This window comes from Carcharodon carcharias, chromosome 14 (genome assembly GCF_017639515.1).
Source record: "Carcharodon carcharias isolate sCarCar2 chromosome 14, sCarCar2.pri, whole genome shotgun sequence".
In the NCBI taxonomy this organism is placed as follows: Eukaryota; Metazoa; Chordata; class Chondrichthyes; order Lamniformes; family Lamnidae; genus Carcharodon; species Carcharodon carcharias.
The window spans coordinates 2,453,028-2,474,702 of NC_054480.1; the positions used below are offsets into that span (position 1 = coordinate 2,453,028).

The 21,675-nt window shown below is 45.3% G+C and overlaps 1 protein-coding gene across 6 annotated transcripts in view; it reads left to right on the top strand.

The window, feature by feature from the left end:
- The first annotated feature begins 4,527 nt into the window (after positions 1-4,527).
- LOC121287440 (CMP-N-acetylneuraminate-beta-galactosamide-alpha-2,3-sialyltransferase 2-like) overlaps positions 4,528-21,675 on the top strand; it is a 30,153-nt gene continuing 13,005 nt past the window's right edge. The window contains exons 1-4 of one of the 6 annotated variants that reach the window (XM_041205327.1): positions 4,528-4,592; positions 4,954-5,004; positions 7,833-7,897; positions 14,031-14,420. In XM_041205327.1, coding sequence (XP_041061261.1) covers positions 14,154-14,420 — 267 coding nt within the window. In that variant the 5' untranslated portion in view covers positions 4,528-4,592; positions 4,954-5,004; positions 7,833-7,897; positions 14,031-14,153. Of the gene's footprint in view, positions 4,593-4,794; positions 5,005-7,832; positions 7,898-13,000; positions 14,421-21,675 lie in introns of those variants that run through there. The other 5 variants (XM_041205323.1, XM_041205329.1, XM_041205325.1 and 2 more) reach the window with 5 other exon arrangements.

The window sequence follows — 21,675 nt, forward strand, 5'->3', positions numbered from 1 at the left end:
GTTAATAAGGCATCAGGACCAGATAAGATGCATCCAAGAATATTGTGGGAAGTGAGAGTGGAAATTGCGGAGGCACTGGCCATAATTTTCCAGTCTGCCTTAGACTCGGGGTGGTGCCAGAGGACTGGAGGATTGTAAATGTTACATTAAAATAAAAGCAAAATGCTGTTGATGCTGAAAATCTGAAAAAAATGCAATAAATTCTGAAAAAACTCAGCAGGTTTGGCAACATCTGTGGAGAGAGAAAGAGTTAGTGTTTTGAGTCCAAAATGATTCCTTCTTCTTCTGGGCCTGAAGGACTTAAAACATTAACACTTTTTGTCTCTCCACAGACCTGCTGGTTTTTCCAGCATTTTCTGTTTTTATTGCAAATGCCTTCTTCAAAAACGGGTGTAAATATAAACCCAGCAATTACAGGCCAGTCAGTTTAACCTCTGTGGAGGGGAAGCTTCTAGAACATAAGAAATAGGAGCAGGAGTAAACCACATGGCCTATCAAGCCTGCTCCACCACACATTGCCAGGCAATGACCATCTCCAACAAGAGAGAATCCAACCATCGCCCCTTGACATTTAATGATGTTACCATCACTGAATCCTCCACATCCTGGGGGTTACCATTGACCAGAAACTGAACTGGACTAACCTTATAAATACTCTGGCTACAAGAGCAGGTCAGAAGCTAGGAATCTTGCAGTGAGTAACTCACCTCCTGACTCCCCAAAGCCTGTCCACCATCTACAAGGCACAAGTCAGGAGCGTGATGGAATACTCCCCACTTGCCTGGATGAGCGCAGCTCCCACAACACTCAAGAAGCTCAACACCATCCAGGACAAAGCAGCCGCTTTGATTGGCACCACATCCACAAACATTCACTCCCTCCACCACCGATGTACAGTAGCAGCAGTGTGTACCATCTTCAAGATGCATCCAAGGATACTGAGGGAAGTGAGAGTGGAAATTGTGAAGGCATTGACCATAGGAAGAAACTCACCAAGACTGCTTAGACAGCACCTTCCAAACCCACAATTGCTAACATCTAGAAGGACAAGGGCAGCAGATAGATGGGAAAACCACCACCTGCAAGATCCTCTCCAAGCCACTTACCATCCTGACTTGGAAATATATCACCATTCCTTTACTGTCGCTGGATCAAAATCCTGCAACTCCTTCCCTAACAGCACTGTGGGTGTACCTACACCACATGGACTGCAGCGGCTCAAGAAGGCAGCTCACCACCACCTTCTCAAGGGCAACTAGGATTGGGCAATAAATGCTGGTCTAGCCAGTGAAGCCCACATCCCTTGAATGAATTAGAAAAAATACAATCATGGCTGATCTTGGGCTTCAACTCCATTTTCTGCTTGCTCCCCATATCCCTTCATTCCCTGAGAGAGTAAAAATCTGTCTATCCCAGTCTTAAATGTATTCAACGATGAGGCATCCACAGCCCCCTGGGATAGAGAATCCCAAAGATTCACAACCCTCTGTGTGAAGTAATTTCTCCTCATCTCAGTCCTAAATGATCGGCCCCTTATCCTGAGACTGTGCCCCCGTGATTTATATTCCCCGACCAGTGTAAACAATCTCTCAGCGTCCACCCTGTCAAACCCCTTCAGAATTTTGTATGGTTCAGTGAGATTGCCTCTCATTCTTCTAAACTCCAGAGAATATAAACCTAACTTACTTAGTCTCTCATCATAGGACCAACCCCCTCATCTCAGGGACCAATTTAGTGAACCTTCGCTGTACCACCTCCAGTGCAAGTATATCCTTCCTTGAATTGGAGACCAAAACTGCACACAGTATTCCAGATGTGGTCTCACCAAAACCCTGTACAATTGTAGCAAGACTTCTTTACTCCTGTGCTCCAATCCCTCTGCAATAAAAGCCAACATACCATTTGCTCCCTTATTGGTTGCTGCACCTGCATGCTAACTTTCTGTGTTCTTTGTACAAGTACACCCAAGTCTCTTTGAACATCCGCACTTACAAGTTTCTCACCTTTTAAAAAATATTCTGCTTTTTATTCTTAAGATCAAACTGAATAACCTCACACTTCCCCACATTATATTCCTTCTGTCATCTTGTTTCCCACACACCTAACCTGTCTATATCTCTTTGCAGCCTCTCTGTGTCCTCCCCACAGCTTACCTTCCCACCTAGCTTGGTATCATCAGCAAACTTAGATACATTACTCTCTGTCCCTTTATCTATGTCATTAATATAGATTGTAAATAGCTAAGGCCTCAGCACTGATCCTTGCGACACTCCACTATTCACTGCCTGTCAACTTGGAAAAAGTCCCATTTATGCCCACTTTTTGTTTTCTATCTGTTAACCAATCCTCTATTCATGCCAAAGTACCACCCTTAACTCCAAGAGCCCTTACCTTGCCTATTAACCTTTTGTATAGCACCTTATTGAATGCCTTTTGTAGATCCAGGTATACAAAATTCTAGAAATGATGATTCAGGACAAAATTAATGGTCACTAGGGTAAATGCGGGTTAATTAAGGAAAGCCAGCATGCATTAGTAAAGGGCAAATCATGTTTAACTAACTTGCTGGAGTTTTTTGATGAGGTACCAGAGAGGGTTGATGAAGATAATGCTGTTGATGTGGTGTACATGGACTTCCAAAAGGCAACTGATTCAGTGCCACACAACAGACTTGGTTAGCAAAGTTATAGCTCATGGAATAAAAGGATAAGTAGCAACATGGAAACGAAATTGGCTGAGTGACAGGAAGCAGAGAGTAATGGTTAATGGATTTTTTTCAGGCTGGAGGAAGGTTTGTAGTGGAGTTCCCCAGGGGCCGCTATTGGGACCCTTGCTCTTCCTGATATATATTAATGATCTAGAGCTTGGTGTACAGGGCATAATTTCAAAATTTGTGAATGAAATTAAACTTGGAAGCATTGTGAACTGTGAGAACAATAGTGCACAATTTCAAAAGGAAATAGACAAGTTGGTGGAATGGGTGGATAAATGACAGATGAAATTTAATGTGGAGAAGTGTGAATTGATTTATTTTTGTAGGAAGAGACAATATAAACTAAAGGGTACAATTCTAAGGTGGGTGCAGGAGCAGAGGGACCTGGGTGTATATGTGCATATGTCATTGAAGGTGGCAGGACAGGTTGAGACAGCAATTAATAAAGTGTATAGTATCCTGGGATTTATTAATAGGAGCATAGAATACAAAGACAAGGAAGTCATGTTGAACTTGTATAAGGCACTAGTTCAGCCTCAACTGGAGTCCAGTTCTGGGCACCACACTTTAGGAAAGATATGAAGGCATTAGAAAGAGTGCAGAAAAGATTCATGAGAATGGTTCCAGGGATGAGGAACTTCAGTTATGAAGATAGATTAGAAAAACTGAGACAGTTTTTCTTGGAAAAAAGATGGTTGAGAGGAGATTTGATAGAGGTGTTCAAAATCATGAGGGCTCTGGGCAGAGTAGGCCAAGGGAGAAATTGTTCCCATTAGCTGAAGGATCGAGAACTAGAGGGCACAGATTTAAGGTGATTGGCAAAAGAAGCAATGGAGATATGAGGAGCAACTTTTTCACACAGCAAGTGGTTAGAATCTGGAATGTACTGCCTGAGAGTGGGGTGGAGGTAGATTCAATTGAGGCTTTCAAAAGGGAATCGGATAATTATCTGAAAGGGAAGAATGTGCAGGGCTATGGTGAGAAGGCAGGGGAGTAATGCTAGGTAAATGGCACTGGGCTCCTATAGAGAGCCAGCACAGACATGATGGGCTGAATAGCCTTCTTCTGTGCTGTAGTGATTCTGTAATCTCCTGTCCTGCCACTCTCACCCCCCCCCACACCCCCCCCCACCCACACTCCCACTCCCACCTCCAATAATATAAACTCCTGTGAAATGTGAAAAAGACAGAAGTTGCATCCTCTGTTCCCCAGATCTGGAATCAGGGCCCAGTTGGTGTCTAACTTCCATATCTGCAGGAGTTTCCAGCTGACCTCCCCATCCAGGTTACTTGTGGTGTTGCAGGCCCCATATACATGGGCCCACGCTGCTTCACCTGGGGTCAGGACCAGGGTTTCACGTCAAGCACAGTGACACAATCCCAGGGCCAAAGTGTGTAAAACCAAACTAACTTCTCCTTCCCTTTATTCAAGTTCAAACATTTTTGAGGTGAGCATAAGGACTTGGTGAGAATACTTGGGATGCCATCTAGAAGGAGAGTGTACAACTTTAAATTTGCTGTAGGTGCCACTGATAGCAGTGCCACTGATAGCACTTGACCTAAGTTTCAGAGTGAAACCTTGAAAGGCCATTTATTTGGAAATGCTGGTGCATGGCACATAGCCTTCAGTAAACAAGTAGGATTTTGTTAAGATTGATTTGATTTCAGAAGCAGACAAACCACAACCCTTGCAGTTCAAGGATCATATCGCAGGCTCACTTCCTCTAAAATAATGCAGCCTGTCAGTGTGAATCTGGAACTCCCCCACATCAGTCAGAATCCAAAATCCTGGGATCCAGGAAAAGCTGGGTGGATCAATACAATCTGATGCAAGATTATCCAAGCTTCTAAACACATTGGCACAATCTACCAATAAACAGGTACGCCTGACATTTTCCCAGCTGCAGTATTGACTGTTATATTGCATAGTCTTATGTAAGAAATGTAGCCCACACATACAGAAAAAGTCCAGACTTGCCAAGTTATAACTTGTGTAGTTATTTTTTTAAATTCCTTTTGAATGCTATAAGGATTAACTCAATAAACATATTTGACATTTTTTGGACTGTGCAGCTGAGTCTGATTCAGTCTGTAAGGTAAATGCTGGTCTTTCTGCTGCTGTGCAGTCATTACCTCAGGTACAGGGCAGTGTGAGTGCTAACTCAAAGCTGGAGACTCCAATGCCCCTGTGCCAATCTGAATTGCCAGTGGGTTCAGTTAGCTCTGTTTCCCTTTCTTCAGGCACAGGCACCAAACTGGAAGCTCCTTCAACACAGATTGTCCAGCCAAAGGGTAAGTTTCACATTTTGTTACCTTTTTTTTTGTTCACAAGCCAGCATTTATTGCCCTTGTCCAGAGGGCATTTAAGAGTCAGCCACATTGCTGTGGGTCTGGAGTCACATTTAGGTCAGACCAGGTAAGGATGGTAAATTTCCTTCCCTAAAGGGCATTAGTGAACCAGGTGGGTTTTTACAACAATGGTTCCATGGTTACCATAGACATTTAATTCCAGATTTTTATTGAATTCAAATTTCATCATCTGCTGTGGTGGGATTCAAACCCAGATCCCCAGAGCATTTCCCTGGGATACTAGTCCAATTACAATACCACTCTGCCACCACCTCCCCTCTTATTGTAGAGCCAGGAGGGAATGGTGTGATTTGCCCATCCTTATTCTCACTCCACAATAAAACCAACCTCCTCCCCTCTTTCAATTCACCCCTTCCCTCTCCCCTTCTCTCCCCTCCTCTCCCCTCCTGTACACTCGAAATATAGGAATAGGAAGAAGACATTCAGCCCCTTGGCGCTATTCTTCCATGGCTGATCTCAATGACCTAACTCCATAAACCTGCCTTTGCCCCAGATCCCTTTAATACTTCTGGTTACAAAAATCTGTCAATTTCAGATTTAATATTTACAGTTGATCTAGCTTCAAATGCATGTTGTGGAAGAGAGTTCCAAACTTCTGCCACCCTTTTTGTGAAGAAGTGTTTCTAAATTTACCTCTGAAAGGTCTGGCTCCAATGTTTATACTCTATCCCCTTGTACTGGACACCCTGACCATGGAAATGGTTTCTCTCCTCATAATTTTACCCTTTGAGTCTTTGTATCATTCTGGTAAGCCTATGTTGCACTCCCTCCAAGTCAACATATCCTTCCTAAGACGTGTGACCCAGAGCTGCTCACAGTTACCCCAGGTCTAACCAAGGCTTTGTAGAGCTTTAGTGTAATTTCTACCCCCCTGTATTCTTTTCCTCCAGATATAAAGACCAGCATTCTATTAATCTTTCTGATTATTCTTTGTACCTGATCAGGACATTTTAATGATCTCTGTACCTGGACTTCAAAGATTCTAGCTTTTCACCATTTAGACAGTTCCCTGTTTTATCTTTTTGAGGTCCAGTTTTCCCGATTCACTTAATCTATTAATATCTCTGTGGAATATAAAGCTTCCATCTACATTCTTTAAAGTCTGGCTCATTGTGCCATCAGCAAATTTGGATACAAAGTTTTCTTTTCCATTAACTAATCATTAATAAATAAATAAAATGGCTGTTGTGTTTCTGACCCAGCATTGAGCATTTCATTTCTTCCTGATTGACTAAAACTCTTAGTTCTATGACGTAAAGTTAGTTGGCAACCTATATGATCAATTTATGTTTTAATATGTCTTAGGACAGAGAGAGGGACAATACATTTCCTTTTTCTTTTATTGACCTTTGACCAATTTTTGTCAACTGTGATGGGGATAGTCTTGAACTTCAAAAGAACATAGACATGTTGGTGGATTGGGCAGACAAGTGGCAGATGAAGTTCAATGCAGAGAAGTGTGAGGTAATTCATTTTGGCAGAAAAGATATGGTGAGACAGTATAAAATAAAGGGAGAGACTTGAAAGAAGGTGCAGGGTCAGAGGGACCTCGGTGTACTTGTACATAGGTCATTGAAAATGGCAGGGCATGTTGAGAGAGTAGTTAATAAAGCATATAGTATCTTAGGTTTTATTAATAGGGGCATTGAATACAAGAGTAAGGAGTTCATGTTGAACTTGTATAAGACACTAGTTAGGCCTCATCTGGAGTACTGCATCCAGTTCTGGGCACCATACTTGAGGAAGGATGAGAAAGCTTTGGAGAGAGTACAGAGGAAATTCACAAGAATGATTCCAGGGATAAAGAACTGTAGCTATGAGGATAGATTGGAGAGTTTGGGACTGTTTTCCTTGGAGAAAAGAAGGCTGAGAGGTGACTTGATAGAGGTATTCAAGCTCCTGAGGGTATGGGCAGGGTAAGTAGTGACAAACTGTTCCTACTCAAGACAGCATCAAGACCTAGAGGGCACAGATTCAAAATAATTGGCAAAAAGAGCAGTCATGATGTGACGAAAAAGTTTTTCACCCAGAGGGTGGTTGGAGTCTGGAATGAACTTCTTGAAAGGATGGTGGAGGCAGGTTCGATCAAGGTATTCAAAATGGAATTGAAAAGAAATAATGTGCAAGGTTATGAGGATAAGGCAAGGGAGTGGGACTAGGTGGAATGCTCTTTCAGAGTTGCAGTGCAGACTTGATGGGCCAAATGGCCTCCTTCTGCACTGTAAAGATTCTGTGACCTTTATTGACAATAAATATAGCCAATTAATATTTCTTATCGAAGTTCATTAATCGTACAAAGTTTTTCAACCTCCCACGCTTGAGTCTGTTTTACAACCAGTCCATTAAGTCTTATCTACACCCAGAGTAACTTGTTGCCTTTCCATGTCTGCAAACTGCTGCGCTCTCTCCCTCATATCCCCCATTCTTAAAGCTGGTTTGTTTACAACTACTTTTCTCCTTTACCTTATCTTAAACTACCCTCAATATCCTTTGACTTATTACCTTACAACTCTTTGTTATTTTTAATTTCATCTGAGGCTTTACACCTCCAACCCACCTTCTTCATATACACGTGGAACAAGCTGGAACTCGATTCAAATGGTTAATAATAAACCTGCTCTCTATTTTGCAATAGTTTGCATATTGCCCTAATTACAAAAGGCCATTTGGGAGATCAATCTCATGTTATTTACTATTTCTGTCAGTACCTGGCAAAATATTCATAATCTTTTCCCCTTGAACACTGATAGATTTCCGTGTCAGTAGTGAATCTTCACCAGTAAAGACAAGAGGAGAAACTGTTTTACTCAACAAGGTGAATTTTCTGGGATTCTTCCTCTGTCTGAGGCACTAAGTTAATCTTGGCATGAAGATAATGTTTGCAAGTATTGTTAACATTTCATTATTATTTATTTGATGTTATTTAAAAAGAATGTGAAATGACACTTTATCAATTCAATCATTTCAATAATATTCTGGAGGTAAGATAGATTTAATGTACATCAAACTGAGGTAAATGCAGCAACAAAGCGATAGAAACCTGAGAATTATTCTAAGCTTTCTCGTTTCAAGTTTTTTATATTCATGTCCTCATGCACTCACAGAAAGAGTGTTGTCTGTACCGACATCTTGGAACCTGAACCATACCCCCTCTCATCCGTGTTTCTAAAGATTATAGATTCAGCTCTAAGTTTCTCCTCATAAGTTCTACAAGTTCCAACATCATCCAACTTCTCAAAGGAATTCAAGGATGGGCAACAAATGGGCCTTGGCAGCGATGCCCAAACCCTGTAAAAGAATTTTTAAATAGCTTACGAATGTAATGATGCTCCATGTAAAGTGAATATTTCAAACAGAAATAGCCAACAGCTTTATAAACCTGCTTATGTAGAAAATGTAAAGCTCATATTCATCTTTTGCTTTGGAAATTTAAAAATATTAACTATTAAGAGATTTTAAAATGAACCGGAAGATTCTACCCTCGGTGTGAATGACGATAAGGCAGCAGAGTTTTGGATGACCTGAAGTTTAGAGAGGGTAGAATGTGGGAGAGCAGCCAGGAGTGAATTAGAATAGTTGAGTCTGAACGTAACAAAGGCCTGGATAAGGGTTTCAGCAGCAGGTGAACTGAGAGGGGGTGAAGTTGGGCGATGTCATGGAAGTGGAAATAGGCGACCTTTGTGATGGTGTGAATACGAAGTTGGAAGTTCAACTCAGGATTAAATGTTACACAAAAGTTGCAAACAGAGACTGGCTTAATCTCAACCTGTTGCCAGGGAGAATAGCTAGGGAACAGAGTTTGGACATGGGCTGAAACATTGACTTCCGTCTTCCAATATTTAATTGGAAGAAATTTCAGCTCATCCAGGACTGGATGTTGCACAAACAGTCTGAAACTTAGCAACAGTGGAGGAGTCAAGAGAGGTGCTGGTGAGGTAGAGCTGGCTGTCATCAGTGTACACGTGAAAACTAACACTGTGTCTTCAAATGATGCTGTTAAGGGCAGTAGAGGAGAAATAGGAGAGGAGCAAAGATCAATGCTTGGGGGGACACCAGTGGTAACAGTGTAGGAGTAGGAAGAGAAGCCATTGCAACTGATCCTTTGGCTACAATTAGATGGATAAGAATGGAACCAGGTGAGAGCAGTTCCACCCAGATGGACAACGGTGGAGAGGCGTTGGAGGAGGATGGTGTGGTCAACTGTGTTAAGACTGCAAACAGGTTGAGGAGAGAAAGTTTACCTTTGTCACAGTCACATATGGTGCGCACCTGATTTAGGTTGTGGGTCCTTTACATATACAGTACAAACCAGGGTTCATTAAAACAAGTTGACAGGTTGCTGGGCGGAAACAGGCAGTGTGAAGTTTAAGTCCAGTTCTGCCTGTTGGGACACACAACATACACACTACACCAGGCAAGACAGGCAGTGTTTGCTCCATACCCAGTTACACTTGGCAAGACAGGCAGGGAACATAGGAAATAGAAACAGGAGTAGGCCGTTCAGCCCCTCAAGCCTGCTGCACCGTTCAACTAGATCATGGATGATCTTCTACCTCAACTCCATTTCCTGCACTATCCCCATTTCTTTTGATATCTTTAATATCTAGAAATCTACCGATCTCTGTCTTGAACATAATCAATGACTGAGCATCCACAGCCCTCTGGGGTAGAGAATTCCAAAGATTCACCACCCTCTGAGTGAAGAAATTCCTCCTCATCTCAGTCCTATATGACCTGCCCCTTATTCTGAGGCTGTGTCCCCTGGTTCTAGACTCCCAGGCCAGGAGACACATCCTTCCTGCAGCTACCTAGTCAAGCCCTGTGAGAATTTTATACTGAGCAGGACAGGCAGTGTGTATCCACGTTTAATGATGTTGGGTGGTCTGGCCCTCACTGGTCTCTACTTTGTCAGCCTCATGGTAATGAAATTCCGATTTCAGAACAGACTGAACTTCCCAGCACCCAACAGTTAAAACTGACCTTCTCTAGCTGCAGTGAAACTGCCGTGGGTACAATGTATATTTATCAGTTTTAAAGCACGTGCCTGCAAATATGTATACAGCAACTCGCCCATTTGTAACAACATAAATTATTTCACATTGTGCCTCTGTATAGCTTTTTGGGATGTTTATCTCTGCTGAAGGCACTCTATAAATGCAAGTTGTTGTTGTTGACCCAGGAAACTCTGCACCCATCAGTGAGTAAAACTTTTGAAATAGCTTCCTGGCTTTAGAATTCTATGTTAAACTTGTATTGAAATTGACGTGACCATGCTTTGAGCAGTGTGCACAGTTCTGGTTATTAAAAAAGGATATAGAGACACTAGCGAAGGTGCAAAAAAGATTTACAAAGATGATACCTGATTTGAGAGGCTATATCTATCAGTAAAGATTGACCAGGCTGGGGCTGTTTTCTCAACAGAAGGGAAGTGAGGGGTGACCTGATAGAGGTCTTCAAGGTTAGAAAAGGGTAGACATAGAGCAGATGTTTCCACTTGTGGGTGAGACTGAACCAGAGGCCATTAATATAAGACAGTCTGTAATAAATCTAATCTGGAATTCAGGAGAAACTTCTTTACTCAGAGAGTGGTGAGAATATGGAACTCACTACCTCAGGGAGGGTTGAAATGAATAGATGAATAAATGCACAGAAACCTTTAAGGTGAAGCTAGATCAACACATGAGGGAGAAAGGAATAGAAGGATATGTTGATAGAGTGAGATGAGGTAAAGTAGGAGGAGATTCATGTGGAGCAGAAACACCAGCATGGAGCAGATGGGCTGAATGGCCTGTTACTGTGCTGTTGTTGTGGATCTGGGAAATTGTCAAGACTCTCCAGGTGCAACTCGTTTTCTACTTAGTGTAATAGTGGTTGCAGGAATAGTGGTTGCGCAATAGTTTTTGTGGAAAATAAAAGGTCATGTTGTAGGGGGTAACATATTGGCATGGATAGAAAGATAGATGTCTGGCTAACATGAAGCAGAGAGTAGGCATAAATGGGTCTTTTTTTAGTTGGCAGGCTGTAACGAGTGGTGTGCCACAGGGATCAGTGCTGGGGCTTCAACTTTTTACAATTTATGTAAATGACTTGAATGAAGGGGTCGAAGGTATGGTGGATAAATTTGCTGATGACACAAAGATAGGTAGGAAAGTAAGTTGTGAAGAGGACATGAGGATACAATGGGATAGAGATAGGTTAAGTGAGTGGGCAAAGGTCTGGCAAACAGAGTATAATGTGGGAAAATGTGAAATTGTCCATTTTGGCAAGAAGAATAAAAAAGAAGCAAATTATCTAAATGGTGAGAGATTGCAGAGCTCTGAGATGCAGAGGGATCTGGGTGTCCTCGTGCTTGACTTACAAAAGGTTAGTATGCAGGTACAGCAGGTAATTAGGAAAGCTAATCGAATGTCATTGTTAATTATGCAGGGAATTGAATACAAAAGTAGGGAGATTATGCCTCCGTTATACAGGGCGTTGGTGAGACCACATCTGGAATTTTTCTATTCATTCATGGGATGTGGGCTTCATTGGCTGGGCCAGTATTTATTGCCCATCCCTAATTGCCCTTGAGAAGGTGGTGGTGAGCTGCCTTCTTGAACCGCTGCAGTCCATGTGGTGTAGGTACACCCACAGTGCTGTTAGGGAGGGAGTTCCAGGAATTTGACCCAGTGACAGTGAAGGAATGGTGATATATTTCAAAGTCAGGATGGTGAGTGACTTGGAGGGGAACTTACAGGTGGTGGTGTTCCCATCTAGCTGCTGCCCTTGTCCTTCTAGATGGTAGTGGCTGTGTGTTTGGAAGGTGCTGTTGAAGGAGCCTTGGTGAATTCCTGCAGTGCATCTTGTATATGGTACACACTGCCGCTACTGTGTGTCAGTGATGGAGGGAGTGAATGTTTGTGGACGTGATGTCAGTCAAGCGGCTGCTTTGTCCTGGATGGTGTCAAGCTTCACCTAGCCACAGTATTTATATGGTTCAGTTTCTGGTCAATGGTAGCCCCCAGGATGTTGACAGTGGGGGATTCAGTGATGGTAATGCCATTGAATATCAAGGGGCGATGATTGGATTCTCTCTTGTTGGAGATGGTCATTGCCTGGCACTTGTGTGGTGTGAATGTTACTTGCCACTTGTCAGCCCAAGCCTGGATATTGTTCAGGTCTTGCAGCTTTTGGACATGGACTGATTCAGTATCTGAGGAGTTGTGAATTGTGCTGAACTTTGTGCAATCATCAGTGAACATCCCCACTTCTGACCTTATGATGGAAGGAAGGTCATGGATGAAACAGCTGAAGATGATTGGGCCGAGGACTGTGTACCTTATTTAAGGAAGGATGTAAATGCATTGGAAGCAGTTCAGAGAAAGTTTACGGGACTAATACATAGAATGGGTGGGTTGTCTTATGAGGAAAGGTTGGACAGGTTAGGCTTGTATCCACTGGAGATTAGAAGAGTAAGAGGTGACTTGATCAAAACCTTTAAGATCCTGAAGGGTCTTGACAGGGTGAGTGTGGAGAGGATGTTTCCTCTCATGGGAGAATCTAGAACTAGGTTTCATTGTTTAAAAATAAGGGGTCGCCCATTTAAGACAGATGAGGAGAATTTTTTTCTCTGAGGGTAGTAAGCTATTGGAATTCTTCAGTGGAAGCAGAGTCTTTGAATATCTTTAAGGCAGAGCTAAATAGATTCTTAATAAGCAAGGGGTGAAAGGTTATTGTGGGTAGGCAGGAATGTAGATTTGGGGCTACAATCAGATCAACCATGATCTTATTGAACGGCAGAGCAGGCTTGAGGGGCTGAGTGGCCTACTCCTGCTCCTAATTGCATGGTACAGCCCACTTATCTCGAGCAGGAAGGCAGTGACCTAGCTGGCTTGTTGTTTCAGTTTCCTGTCTGGTTACCATCCAGATGGTTTTGGTTTATTTCCTGTTTCCTTTGACCTTTAACTTCTGCTAACTCGATTTTGCTGGAGCCGGACTGCTTTTGTCAGCTTTCAGAACAGTTTTACAGCAGTCATGAGTTGTGTGGTAGGAGCTGCCTTTGGGGCTGGAGCACGAGGGGAAGCAGCAAAGAAACCAGGAGAAACCAGGAGCAGCTGGCAGAGGTAGGAGGAGGGCTCTGCGTGGCAGACCATGCCACAGTGAGCCCCCAGGGGACTTTGTCCGTCTGAACCTCACTCCGGGGCATGCCTCAGGAGCTCTGCTTCACTAAGGAGGGCATCTTCCAGTTAGATCACCTGCTGCAGTCACAGCACAAACCTCCCACCAGGATGTGAGCAGCACTTCCCTTGGCTGTTGTCAAGGTCCCCATCACCCTTAACAAGGGCAAAAGGCACCTTCCAGGCTGCAGTGGAGGATAACAGTGACTGTATAAGGGAGGTCACCCAGGCTGTCTGCACCAGGAGGAATAACTACATCATCCTTCCCCTGAAAAAGAGAGAGAGAGCACAAAGCTGGGCCTCGAGGCTGAAAGCTGTTTTTAGACATCTTGACTTCTTTGTGTTTTATATTAAAAAAGCAGCACTGTTTTTGGTTAATAATAATGACGCCCTCCTTAACATGGTTCACGGTAAGTTACAGGAGTCCCTATTGTATAGGGAGGAGGGGTAGAGTTTTTGTCGTTCTTTCACAGGATGTGGATGTCGCCGGCTAGGCCAGCATTTATTGCCCATCCCTAACTGCCCTTGAGAAGGTGATGGTGAGCTGCCTTCTTGAACCGCTGCAGTCCATGTGGTGTAGGTACATCCACGTGCTGTTAGGAAGGGAGTTCCAGGATTTTGTCCTAGCGACAGTGAACGAACGGCAGTGAGAGAGTTCAAATGAGGATGGTGAGTGGCTTGGAGGAGAACTTGCAGGTGGTGGTGTTCCCATGTGACTGAGAGCTAAATAATCAGCTTTTGTTAGTCATCATATGGGACTAAATTATTCTCTTATACTTTAAAAACTTTCAGCTCAGAATGTTGTTGAAGGATGAAACAGGCTATTGGAGATCATAGTTTGTGAAGATCTCTCAGTGTTGAGCGGGATTTTAACACTATCCACCAGGAGCTGAATGATTTTCCACCGACTTCAACATGGTCTGCAATTTCAGAAAGAAACTTTACAGAAGGATGAAGTCTTTCCTTGCCATCTGTTGTTTTGTGTTTCCCATATACTATATCTTCAGCCTAAGCCTAGAGAAGGAAGGACCCTTGTGTATGAAGCATACTTGCAGCTGTGAGACCTGTATTTCAGATCGAGGCATCTCCCACTGGTTTGACAAGAGATTTAATTCAAGTATTCAGCCACAATTGACCAGTAACAATGAAAAGATCCCCCAGGAGGTCCTTTCATGGTGGTTGGTAAGTTAAAATGACATTTAAAGTGACATTTTAATAAATATTATTTCACCAAATGTAGGCAGCATTTGTTGTACATCCTTAATTACCCTTAAGGTGTTAGTGAGCCACCTTCTTGAACTGCTTCAGTCTGTGCAGTGAAGGTGCTCCACAGTGCCACTAGGTCAGGAGTTCCAAGATTTTAACCCAGTGCTGAAGAAGAGGTGGTGATATAGTTCCATGTCAGGATGGTGTGTGACTTGGAGGGGAACTTGCAGGCAGTGGTGTTCTCACGATCCTGGTGTTATCGTTCGCCTAGGTGGTAAAGGTCATGGGTTTGGGAGGAAAAACTCAGCAGGTCTGGCAGCATCGGCGGAGAAGAAAAGAGTTGACGTTTCGAGTCCTCATGACCCTTCGACAGAACTTGAGTTCGAGTCCAAGAAAGAGTTGAAATATAAGCTGGTTTAAGGTGTGTGTGTGGGGGGCGGAGAGATAGAGAGACAGAGAGGTTGTGGGGGGGGGGGTGTGGTTGTAGGGACAAACAAGCAATGATAGAAGCAGATCATCAAAAGATGTCAACGACAATAGTACAATAGAACACATAGGTGTTAAAGTTAAAGTTGGTGATATTATCTAAACGAATGTGCTAATTAAGAATGGATGGTAGGACACTCTAGTGGGGTTTTTTTTCATATAATGGAAATAGGTGGGAAAAGGAAAATCTTTATAATTTATTGGAAAAAAAAGGAAGGGGGAAACAGAAAGGGGGTGGGGATGGGGGAGGGAGCTCACGACCTAAAGTTGTTGAATTCAATATTCAGTCCGGATGGCTGTAAAGTGCCTAGTCGGAAGATGAGTTGTTGTTCCTCCAGTTTGCGTTGGGCTTCACTGGAACAATGCAGCAAGCCAAGGACAGACATGTGGGCAAGAGAGCAGGGTGGAGTGTTAAAATGGCAAGCGACAGGGAGGTTTGGGTCATTCTTGCGGACAGACCGCAGGTGTTCTGCAAAGCAGTCGCCCAGTTTACGTTTGGTCTCTCCAATGTAGAGGAGACCACATTGGGAGCAACGAATGCAGTAGACTAAGTTGGGGGAAATGCAAGTGAAATGCTGCTTCACTTGAAAGGAGTGTTTGGGTCCTTGGACGGTGAGGAGAGAGGAAGTGAAGGGGCAGGTGTTGCATCTTTTGCGTGGGCATGGGGTGGTGCCATAGGAGGGGGTTGAGGAGTAGGGGGTGATGGAGGAGTGGACCAGGGTGTCCCGGAGGGAGCGATCCCTACGGAATGCCGATAAGGGGGGTGAAGAGAAGGTGTGTTTGGTGGTGGCATCATGCTGGAGTTGGCGGAAATGGCGGAGGATGATCCTTTGAATGCGGAGGCTGGTGGGGTGATAAGTGAGGACAAGGGGGACCCTATCATGTTTCTGGGAGGGAGGAGAAGGAGTGAGGGCGGATGCGCGGGAGATGGGCCGGACACAGTTGAGGGCCCTGTCAACGACCGTGGGTGGAAAACCTCAGTTAAGGAAGAAGGAGGACATGTCAGAGGAACTGTTTTTGAAGGTAGCATCATCGGAACAGATGCGACGGAGGCGAAGGAACTGAGAGGATGGGATGGAGTCCTTACAGGAAGCGGGGTGTGAGGAGCTATAGTCGAGATAGCTGTTGGAGTCGGTGGGTTTGTAATGGATATTGGTGGACAGTCTATCACCAGAGATTGAGACAGAGAGGTCAAGGAAGGGAAGGGAAGTGTCAGAGATGGACCACGTAAAAATGATGGAGGGGTGGAGATTGGAAGCAAAATTAATAAATTTTTCCAAGTCCTGACGAGAGCATGAAGCGGCACTGAAGTAATCATCGATGTACCGGAGAAAGATTTGTGGAAGGGGGCCGGAGTAGGACTGGAACAAGGAATGTTCCACATACCCCATAAAGAGACAGGCATAGCTGGGGCCCATGCGGGTACCCATAGCCACACCTTTTATTTGGAGGAAGTGAGAGGAGTTGAAGGAGAAATTGTTCAGCGTGAGAACAAGTTCAGCCAGACGGAGGAGAGTAGTGGTGGATGGGGATTGTTCGGGCCTCTGTTCGAGGAAGAAGCTAAGGGCCCTCAGACCATCCTGGTGGGGGATGGAGGTGTAGAGGGATTGGACGTCCATGGTGAAGAGGAAGCGGTTGGGGCCAGGGAACTGGAAATTGTTGATGTGACGTAAGGTGTCAGAGGAATCACGGATGTAGGTGGGAAGGGACTGGACAAGGGGAGAGAGAAGGGAGTCAAGATAACGAGAAATGAGTTCTGTGGGGCAGGAGCAAGCTGACACGATCGGTCTACCGGGGCAGTTCTGTTTGTGGATTTTGGGTAGGAGATAGAAGCGGGCCGTCCAAGGTTGGGCGACTATCAGGTTGGAAGCTGTGGGAGGGAGATCCCCAGAGGAGATGAGGTCAGTGACAGTCCTGGAAGCAATGGCTTGATGTTCAGTGGTGGGGTCATGGTCCAGGGAGAGGTAGGAGGAAGTGTCTGCGAGTTGACGCTCAGCCTCCGCGAGGTAGAAGTCAGTGCGCCAGACAACAACAGCACCACCCTTGTCAGCGGGTTTGATGACAATGTCAGGGTTGGACCTGAGAGAATGGAGTGCAGTAAGTTTAGAGAGAGACAGGTTAGAATGGGTGAGAGGAACAGAGAAATTGAGACGACTAATGTCGCGCCGACAGTTCTCAATGAAAAGATCGAGAGAAGGTAAGAATCCAGAGGGAGGGGTCCAGGTGGAGGGAGAATATTGGAAATGGGTAAAAGGATCCGTTGAACTGGGAGAGGACTCCTGCCCAAAGAAGTGAGCCCGGAGACGAAGACAGCGGAAGAAGAGTTCAGCATCATGCCGAGCCCGAAATTCATTGAGGTGAGGGCATAAGGGTATGAAACTAAGTCCTTTGCTGAGCACTGAACGTTCAGCATCGGAGAGGGGAAGGTCAGGTGCTGCTGGAGGGAGAGGTCGAGTGTGTTCATATGCCGGCGCATGGCACTGAGTGTGGATTTCAGAATGTGACGGGAACAGCAGTCCGAGAAACGTTTTATGTCCCGGAGATACCTCTCCCTCCAGCAGCACCGCCGTACCCTTTTTCAAAGCTGCGCGTGCCCCCAGTTTCATTTTATCCTTCGGCTCATCCGACGCCTCAACAAGAAACTTTTTCTCTTTCTCTCAAGTGCTAAGGAACGCAAGCTACAACAACTCATCGACACCAACACCCATCTAGGACCCTCCACCCCTGCCCGTCCCTCCGTCCCCACCCCATCTTCCAATCCCAGCCCCAGCCGTGTATTCACTATACCCCCTGACCTTCCCCTCTCCGATGCTGAACGTTCAGTGCTCAGCAAAGGACTTAGTTTCATACCCTTACGTCCTCACCTCAATGAATTTCGGGCTTGGCATGATACTGAACTCTTCTTCCGCCGTCTTCGTCTCTGGGCTCACTTCTTTGGGCAGGAGTCCTCTCCCAGTTCAACGGATCCTTTTACCCATCTCCAATATTCTCCCTCCACCTGGACCCCTCCCTCTGGATTCTTACCTTCTCTCGATCTGTTCATTGAGAACTGTCGGCGCGACATTAGTCGTCTCAATTTCTCTGCTCCTCTCACCCATTCTAACCTGTCTCTCTCTGAACTTACTGCACTCCATTCTCTCAGGTCCAACCCTGACATTGTCATCAAATCTGCTGACAAGGGTGGTGCTGTTGTTGTCTGGCTCACTGACTTCTACCTCGCGGAGGCTGAGCGTCAACTCGCAGACACTTCCTCCTACCTCTCCCTGGACCATGACCCCACCACTGAACATCAAGCCATTGCTTCCAGGACTGTCACTGACCTCATCTCCTCTGGGGATCTTCCTCCCACAGCTTCCAACCTGATAGTCGCCCAACCTCGGACGGCCCGCTTCTATCTCCTACCCAAAATCCACAAACAGAACTGCCCCGGTAGACCGATCGTGTCAGCTTGCTCCTGCCCCACAGAACTCATTTCTCGTTATCTTGACTCCCTTCTCTCTCCCCTTGTCCAGTCCCTTCCCACCTACATCCATGATTCCTCTGACACCTTACGTCACATCAACAATTTCCAGTTCCCTGGCCCCAACCGCTTCCTCTTCACCATGGACGTCCAATCCCTCTACACCTCCATCCCCCACCAGGATGGTCTGAGGGCCCTTAGCTTCTTCCTCGAACAGAGGCCCGAACAATTTCCATCCACCACTACTCTCCTCCGTCTGGCTGAACTTGTTCTCACGCTGAAAAATTTCTCCTTCAACTCCTCTCACTTCCTCCAAATAAAAGGTGTGGCTATGGGTACCCGCATGGGCCCCAGCTATGCCTGTCTCTTTATGGGGTATGTGGAACATTCCTTGTTCCAGTTCTACTCCGGCCCCCTTCCACAACTCTTTCTCCGGTACATCGATAATTACTTCGGTGCCGCTTCATGCTCTCGTCGTTACTTGGAAAAATTTATTAATTTTGTTTCCAATCTCCACCCCTCCATCATTTTCACGTGGTCCATCTCTGACGCTTCCCTTCCCTTCCTTGCCCTCTCTGTCTCAATCTCTGGTGATAGACTGTCCACCAATATCCATTACAAACCCACCGACTCCCACAGCTATCTCGACTACAGCTCCTCACACCCCGCTTCCTGTAAGGACTCCATCCCATTCTCTCAGTTCCTTCGCCTCCGTCGCATCTGTTCCGATGATGCTACCTTCAAAAACAGTTCCTCTGACATGTCCTCCTTCTTCCTTAACTGAGGTTTTCCACCCACGGTCGTTGACAGGGCCCTCAACCGTGTCCAGCCCATCTCCCGTGCATCCGCCCTTACGCCTTCTCCTCCCTCCCAGAAACATGATAGGGTCCCCCTTGTCCTCACTTATCACCCCACCAGCCTCCGCATTCAAAGGATCATCCTCCGCCATTTCCGCCAACTCCAGCATGATGCCACCACCAAACACATCTTCCCTTCACCCCCCTTATCGGCATTCCGTAGGGATCGCTCCCTCCGGGACACCCTGGTCCACTCCTCCATCACCCCCTACTCCTCAACCCCCTCCTACGGCACCACCCCATGCCCACGCAAAAGATGCAACACCTGCTCCTTCACTTCCTCTCTCCTCACCGTCCAAGGACCCAAACACTCCTTTCAAGTGAAGCAGCATTTCACTTGCATTTCCCCCAACTTAGTCTACTGCATTCATTGCTCCCAATGTGGTCTCCTCTACATTGGAGAGACCAAACGTAAACTGGGCGACCGCTTTGCAGAACACCTGTGGTCTGTCCGCAAGAATGACCCAAACCTCCCTGTCGCTTGCCATTTTAACACTCCACCCTGCTCTCTTGCCCACATGTCTGTCCTTGGCTTGCTGCACTGTTCCAGTGAAGCCCAACGTAAACTGGAGGAACAACACCTCATCTTCCGACTAGGCACTTTACAGCCTTCTGGACTGAATACTGAATTCAACAACTTTAGGTCATGAGCTCCCTCCCCCATCCCCACCCCTTTTCTGTTTCCCGCTTCCTTTTTTTTTCCAATAAATTATAAAGATTTTCCTTTTCCCACCTATTTCCATGATATATAAAAAAATAAAAAAAACCCCACTAGAGCTATACCTTGAGTGCCCTACCATCCATTCTTAATTAGCACATTCGTTTAGATAATATCACCAACTTTAACTTTAACACCTATGTGTTCTATTGTACTATTGTCGTTGACATCTTTTGATGATCTGCTTCTATCACTGCTTGTTTGTCCCTACAACCACATCCCCCCCCCAACCCTTCTGTCTCTCTATCTCTCCGCCCCCCCCCCCCCCCCCACACACACACCTTAAACCAGCTTATATTTCAAATCTTTCTTGGACTCGAACTCAAGTTCTGTCGAAGGGTCATGAGGACTCGAAACGTCAATTCTTTTCTTCTCCGCCGATGCTGCCAGACCTGCTGAGTTTTTCCAGGTAATTCTGTTTTTGTTTTGGATTTCCAGCATCCGCAGTTTTTTTGTTTTATCTATGGGTTTGGGAGGTGCTGTTAAAGTTCATGCTTTTCCATATATTACAGTGTTAGAGCTCTTAGACCCCATTAAAATGGTTGCATTTTGTTTTCTGATGAGGAACATTAAAGAGGTTGCAGCACATCCCTTTGCAGACACTTGGTGTCAAATCCAACAGCTGCTTACTTAAATACAGAGGGTCCATCCTACATGATAGTGGCAGGTTTCCATTTCTCACAGACCCATCCTTGTGCCTTTGCAGTGTGGCATTGTCAATTTAGTCAATTAGTCAATTTCTTAAAGACATGAATCCTTCATGGAATGGGTTGAGACATCCCCACACTCACGTAATGCAGAGTGAGGTGACGAGGCTACAGTTGAACACAGATCTCTTGAATGAAATGAACATCTGTAGCAAAACTTGTCAACATTTCTCTTGGTGCTGCCTGCATAAGCCTGATTCTGATCCTAGTAGGATCGTTCTCATTCATTCAACGGAGTATCTCCGGGCCAATGAGCTCCAGGTGACCAGATTTAAATGTTCCTGCTTGCATATCTTCCCCTTCGCCAGTTATGGTGGTTTTCATTGCTGTGACCACAGTCTTTCGCAGCCTGGAGAGAAGGCAAGTGAGCTGCACAGTTTTGTTATTTCAACATTGACTAGCAACAGGTGATGCTCTCCACAGACTCTTTCTCCACACCACATGCCTTCCCTTTGGATTAAGAGTTGATTGATGGGAAGGGGAGAGAGTTAAGTCTGTATCCCACCACTGTATGTCCGAGTGTTAATGCCCTGTGCCACAGTTCCATTTTATGTTGATCCACTCTCACTGTTGGTTGAAGGCAAAAGCTCCATCATTTTCTGGCCCATCTCCTAAAGGCATTGTCTCTTGGTAGCATAATTATGTTCACCTTTATTACACAAAATTACTCATTTGGCAACTGGACGGTGAGGGAAGAAGGATGTTTGAATCATGCTCAGTTAATCTTTTAGTACCACACATCCCCACAACACTCTGTGCCTGATCCCACTCCCCAACCCACACTGACCCTGACCCCACCCCTCACCCACTCTGACTCTGACCCTGACCCCACCCACTGATCCACTCTGACCCTGACCCCAACCCCTCACTCATTCTGACCCTAACCCCACCCCATCACCCACTCTGACCCTAACCCCACCCCATCACCCACTCTGACCCTAACCCCACCCCCTCACCCACTCTGACCCTAACCCCACCCCCTCATCCACACTGACCCTGACCC